At 39.5% G+C, this 6,549-nt stretch overlaps 1 protein-coding gene across 1 annotated transcript; it reads left to right on the forward strand.

The window, feature by feature from the left end:
• Positions 1 to 342: 342 nt before the first annotated feature.
• On the forward strand, positions 343 to 6,184 carry OOSP3 (oocyte secreted protein family member 3; the record flags this gene model as incomplete). Its single annotated transcript, XM_079788053.1, has 4 exons — positions 343 to 415; positions 1,748 to 1,926; positions 3,261 to 3,358; positions 6,181 to 6,184. The coding sequence occupies 4 exons, from the start codon at positions 343 to 345 to the stop codon at positions 6,182 to 6,184; spliced, it is 354 nt and encodes a 117-aa protein (XP_079644179.1).
• Between the last annotated feature and the right edge of the window lie 365 nt (positions 6,185 to 6,549).

Genomic DNA, 6,549 nt, shown 5'->3' on the forward strand with positions numbered 1-6,549 from the left:
CAGGTGGCATTTTATTTGCACCTCTGATTCCAGTGCTGGAGTGATCATGACAATGTCCAGATTCAGGACGGAGAAAGAAGTCTTTCTTGAAATATTAAAATATGGCCACTTTTAATAAATATTTTTTATTTTGTTCTTCGTACTTTCCATATTTTCAGATACTAAGCAATCAGGAAAAATCCAATACGTATTCCCAGAAAATAAAAGCAATCAGCACAAAGTAATCTGTAAATGCAGTCAGCTGGGTTTGGCATTGGCTATAAAATTACCCAAAGCAGGTTGGGTGCTTCCAATTTCCTGTGTTTTTCCAGGGTCATTGGTTAGGAGCTGACGATCAAAATCATGAAGGATTTTGTGGCGTTACAATCATCTTTTTGTGTGTGCATGATTTTGGCTGCTTCTGAGCAAACATCAGGTACCTGTTTTGTTGTCTGCAGGTGTAGTTTCTCTGGCTGTTACTGTTGGCTGCTTTCAGTAGAAGTGACTTGCCATTCTATTTTTCTAACTTCTGTAGTAGTGATGCTTTCCTATTTGCCATCCCTAGCCCCAAAGCAAATGATTTACCTAGTTTATCTCATGTTTGGGAAAGAGCTAATTTTATGCTTCCTTCCAGATGCAGGTATTTCCCATTATGTGGCTTTCTATTCCACCATCCCATCTGGGGAAAAAGATTTCCCTATTTAAAGTTTCAGACTACGGTACTCTTCCAAATGCCACCTTGATCTGCTCATAATCCAGCTACCTGCCTCTGACTGTGTGTTAATTCTAAATCAGGTTATGGAAACAAAGCTCTCCATTCTTTCTCTTCTCACTTCCTATTTCTCCTGAATCATAAAGTTATCTGTTAATATCTGTTGTTTCATTTGCAACCCACCGATTTTGTCTGTGTTCTGCCTGTGCCTTATTTACAGTAATCTTTACTTATGAAAACTTTTATTTTTTTCTTTATTAAAAAAGTCACTGGATAGAAAGTAAGCTTAATTTTACATGGAAATTTTATTACTTCTAGTATTTCCTTATCATGAAAATATAATGATGGGTAGCTTTATCTTTAAGACCTTCTTTGCTTATCTATCTGAAAACCTAGATTTTTTTTTTCCTGGAGTAGAGTTAATGGGGCACCACACTTGTGGATAACGATTCGAGCTGACAGACTCACCAGACATGAGTAGGCTTTAATCTAAGACGATCTCCATTTTGCTTTGTAGAAGGGACAGAGGGCAAGAGACACAGCACGTACAGATCTTCATTTCATGGGCAGATCCAGCACTTGCTCAAATATACGATTTCCTTTGTCCCTTCACCCAAAAAAGGTGTGTTTGGCTGCTATGAATAAGGGCCAGAAACTACAGAGAATTGTCCCATTGATCATTTACACTGGCCTCATCCTGTAGATCCAAGGCCGAACACTAGTCCAGGGGCAGTCCCACAGCAAGTGAAGCAGAGACAGCATCCCACATTAAGCTTAACTCTATAGTTTTTAGGGAAATGATGCTGGGAGGAGATGAAGATTGTCCCCTGCTAGGTAGGCCTCCATGAGCCTGACCTGATGTTAATTTTTCACTCACAATTGTTAGGACTTCACCTGAGCATACACATTGCATCTCTCAAGGGTGTTCCAAGGTGTATTTATTTATTTATTTACTTATTTAGTAAGAGGCTATGCTCCAATTTTCTCTGAGTGTCCTCTAGGACTAAAACTTTTATCTGAATTTTTTTTCTTGGGTGGGGGGTGTTCTTTCAACAGTGTCCGTAGGATGTACTACTACTTTATTCTGGGCTGTGGTTGAACCGACTCTACTTGGTCAAGATCACTTTCTGCATTCTGATTCAGTGTCTCTGGGAACTGGTTGTCCTGTCACACACATAACTGAGAAGGGATATGAGTTTAATTACCTTGTCACCGACTGTGGGATTCAGAAAGAGGTAAGAGCTGTGATGATTTCAAATAATAAACTAACTCCCTGATCTTACTTTGCCATGGCACTGTGCTTAGAGTCAGTGCAAGATAGGTATGGTCAAGGTCAAAGATTGATGGGGAAAATAAGACATTTTTGGGGGGCTAGCAATCTGAATCTGTGCCAGTAACCGAATGCACATTTCTGTTAGCCCATAGTCTAGTCACTGCCCCTTCCTTAAATATCTGGTCTTTAAAGACCTGTATACCTAAGTACTACTCCCATTTTACAGAGGCCATAAACCATGAACAATACACAACCCCCAGATGGGGTTATCAGCGCTGGCGCCAGGCCAGGCCTTTAGGTGTGATATCACGCCCCCATCCCAACACACGGGGCTTTTTGCAAAGCCTGAGAAAGGACTGGAAGTCTGATCCTTATTTAGGGGGACAAAGAAACGAAAGGGGTATAAAGGGAGAGCTTCCTCCATATTGGGTTGCTCAGGATTTGGAGAGAAACAGTCTCCCCCGAGTCCTGTAATAGTACATGCAAAACATCTGAAAATAAATGGGTTTTTCCCGTGTCTCTGGTACTCCTGTGTATTTTTCGGTCACCTGGTAAATTCTGTAACAAGATGAAGAACCTGATCATTTTTATGAGACTTGGGTTTAGTACTTTTAAGATAAAGACCAATGGGACCCAGAATTTGGTCTTGAATAGCTCCTGGCCCTTTAGCTGGGGGCGGGGGGAATACATTGATGTATATATTATTATGACTTTCAAGCACTCATAAATCATCTTTAGTCCTTGTATATTTTGAAATCTAGAAACACTGGAAAGAAGGTTTTATTTCTAATTTTCGTAGTAAGCAATTGAAACTAAAAGGGCTAACAGTTTACCATAGGTCATGCTGCTGTCTAACAGAGAAAGGACTATCCTGTGTTAGGATTATGGAGATTTTTATTTTGCCATTACACAGTGTATTTGGAAGTCTCCATAATAAGCATGTATTCAGAAAACACAATCCTCCAATTATGGTTTTAAATAAAAGTGCCTCTCTGTCTACTCTTTCCAGAGACCTGGGACCTAGCACTGTGGTAACATTTGAAGGCCAAATCCCAGAGTAAATTTATTAAGTAGAAGTTGTAGCCCTTGTTTCTAGCCTGGCAATTCACGATTTCAGTTTCCAAAAATGCTAACTGGTTGCACTGATGGTCTAGAGCCAGATTTGGTGTTTTCTTGGTGGTCTCTTTAGAGACTTTAATCTAAAGATCATACATCTTGACGTGATCTGTTTCTTGTTCAAATTTCATTTAAACTCCTGTGTGAGATGGTATTAAACAGGCCTTTTTGTCCCACTAGGTTTTCTCCTATGGAGTGGTTTTTTATTCAGTTCTCCACTGTACCATCATACGCGAAGGAGTCACTAGAAAAATCCCTTTAATGTGTCTTGTTCCCAGGTGAGTGTAATGGACTAGCTGGTTCACAGTTTGCTTTCTAAAAACTGCTTGTTAAAAATAAAATGTTTGCAAAGTGAAGTTCAGCTAGGTTTGAGTCCTGGAATGACTTGGTTTGTATAGTTCCTTCATCCAATGAAATACTCAACTGTGTCATTTGGCCATTGCAGATGCTGTGCCCTGTCAGGTCCAGCCTGACGATTGAACCGGGCTGAGGTAGGGAGGTGGGATTTGAGAAGAGAAAGAAAGACAGGACAGCGGGATTCGGGAGGTCCACAGCTCTCGAGAAGCTCTGGCAACTTTTATTAGTAATACAGTGCTTTTTATACATAAGACACTAAGCAGGGAATCACTCACAAGGAAAAACAGTCTTTGTTTCTCTAAAATCACTACTGGAGGGATAAGTTGAAGGACAGGTCTCTTGTTACAATAAATCTCACTAGTTGGATACATATTTCTTGGTAAGCAATGAAAGTAGCTCTTATCCTACTGATAGCAGTCATATAAACAAACCCTGGGAAAGCTCTGTAGGCAGGGGCTGCTCTCGTTATACTGATTAGTTGCCATCCAAACAGGCCTGGGAAATCTGTGCGGGGAGGGTGCCAGCCTTGCTAGCCCCTACAGGTGCAAGGACCGTGTCAGCTTACAGCCCGTTCCCCGCAGTGCCCAGGTCCCCTTGGGTTGCCCTCACCGTTTCTGTGTGCCCCTCACCTTGCTTCTGTGGATTTTGGCCTTTAATGATCCCAACTGGGCCCAGGAATTTGCAAAATTCCCCCACCTCCATGGTGGAGTGGAATATGAAAGAAAGCCTGGCTCTGTTGCCTGATTCAAGGACAAACTGTGATGCAGGATTTGACTTTGGAGCTCTCTAGCAGGTTCTGCTGAGGCGAGGACTTTGCCTGAAATAGCACCTTTTTGTTATCTTCACCTTTCTCTTCTACTTCCCCCATTGCCTTACTGGGAGCATTTCTAGAATAAATCATCCATATAGAAATCTCCTTGTCAGATTCTGCTTTTGGGGAATCCTACTATTGTTACAGAGAACCGGAATAATCAAACAATGCCGGAGAGTTTGGAGTCACACTTTATTCACCGCAGTTGGCTTAGCGAAAATGAATTCAAATTCTAAGCAAGGCTACAAGCAGAACTTCCCTTTTTATTAAGGAGCCAGCCCTATGTGCACTTAGTGGTTATCTCGCTGCTGGCCTTGAAAACAACACAGTTCTATCCAATTAAAAAATGCACCTGGCATGGCATTGAAATTATGGGCATATCTAGTCTCTGCCCTACAAGGTCAGACAGCTAAGTTTATCTTCCTCATTATTCAAGCAGGCTAAAGCAGGCTAGAAAGCAAAGTTATTTTTTTAGAATAAGAGTCTGTCTAAAACAACAGCAGAGAATTCCAAACAGTAGTTTTACAAAATAGGGGTTAGCCTTCTCACTATGACGGTAAAGTGGGTTAATAAAACTCAGAGGAAATTGAAATGCTTAAGATCATGTACTTAGGAGATGACGAGTCAGGGCCTAAACACATACCTCGTCACATAGCTGCCCCTCTGAAGACCAAGAGATGCTTGGAAAGATAGGAATGGTAGCAAAAGCATTCAGTATCTGTTCTTTAAGGTCAAGCCTTTAAAAAAATTAACCCTGACCTAAGTTGTATAATTCTTTTCTTCTATATAAGACCCAATGTTTTCTAATTTTGGTAACTTACAAAAACCTGTACAATTGAAGGGCATTATTGGATTGGAAAAAAAGTGTTTAAAAAAAATTTTTTTAAATTAGGGTGGTTATTTAAATTGGGATGGCTTTCAGGAAAACTTACTAAACTTTTTTATACCTTAAGGATCAATGAAATGACACTTTTAGTATTCTAGTATGTATTTTATGAATGGGAAATTGAAAAGATCTAGGACTTCCGCTGTATGAGAGTTGCCTTTGGGAACTTCTGCATAAAGCTATCAGAATTAACATTCTCAATTGTGGAATAGATTCCCCAATGGTAGAGTGTTGGGAGGGGAAGAGAGGAATTTTTAATTGTGTTATTCCTAAAAAAAAATCAAATAGGGGAAAGGGCAGTAGTGGTGGTGGTAAAGCTACTACTGTTTAAGTAGCATAGATGGCAATCAGTTAAGTCAAAATGAAACTTAATGATTATTTTGAAATTTAACCTGATATGCAAATTTTCTCTTCTTTAAAATTTTTAGATTATACTTAGATACCACTCCAGGCACTGTTGACAAAGGTCTTACAAACTCTGGAAATGATCTTCCCTCTGCCAATTCTGGCCTTTCCTGGAACATAACCAACACTTGCCTGTTTGGATTGCCTTGGGTTCCATACTTTCAAGACCCCTTGGTGAGGATCCTTAGAGCTGGCAATATATGACAGCGATGATATAAGGAATGACAAAACTTAAATCTCTGCTAATCAGTTTTTTTTGACTTAAATAGTGTCTAGTTATGTGATAAATTTCACATTAATTACAATCATGTTTGGAAAAAGTGCTACTTCCATGTGTCTGTAAAGGTTGTGGTCTTCTTGATAAGTTTTCCCTCACTGCAGTTATCATGCCAAATTAACTAAATCTCCAGTCTGATTTAAACATAATCTGGGTTGGTGCTCAAATTATTAACTTTAAATAGTGCTTGGTCACTTGAGTAAAAGTTGCCAAGTGTCTCAATCTCCTCAACCTTTTCCTCCAACACCCAGCACATAGTAGGTGTTCAATATCCACTGGTCAAAGTGTTAATCAGTGTGTTTACCAAATTTGTCGGAAGCTACTTTGCAGCTGTTCATTAACTACCTGTCTTTTTCTTCTGCAGGTGAAACCATCCCATCAATCACTTCTACTTAAAATGCCTCATTCTTTAGTCTATGAGAGTGCAAACATGGCTGTGTTCTAGTGTATGCTGTGGCAATCTCAATAAGTCTGTTGCTATAGCATTCTTAAATTTAGTTTTTAAATCAATCATTATAGATTTTGAAACTTTTCTATGCCACCTGAGAAGTCATCTGGAATAACTTCTAGATGGATTGGAGTAGTGCCTAATGCTTCATTTGTTTTTAAAAAGTGTTTTTTCAGCAAAGTGGCAATTTAGCCCTTGCATATTCTCTTATGATAAGAATGTATCTGTATATAATTCTTATGTGGAGGTTATGTTACAAATAAAACATACTGTGTCTTTGTGGGT

Source organism: Cnephaeus nilssonii (assembly GCF_951640355.1).
Source record: "Cnephaeus nilssonii genome assembly, chromosome: 13".
Lineage (NCBI taxonomy): Eukaryota > Metazoa > Chordata > Mammalia > Chiroptera > Vespertilionidae > Cnephaeus > Cnephaeus nilssonii.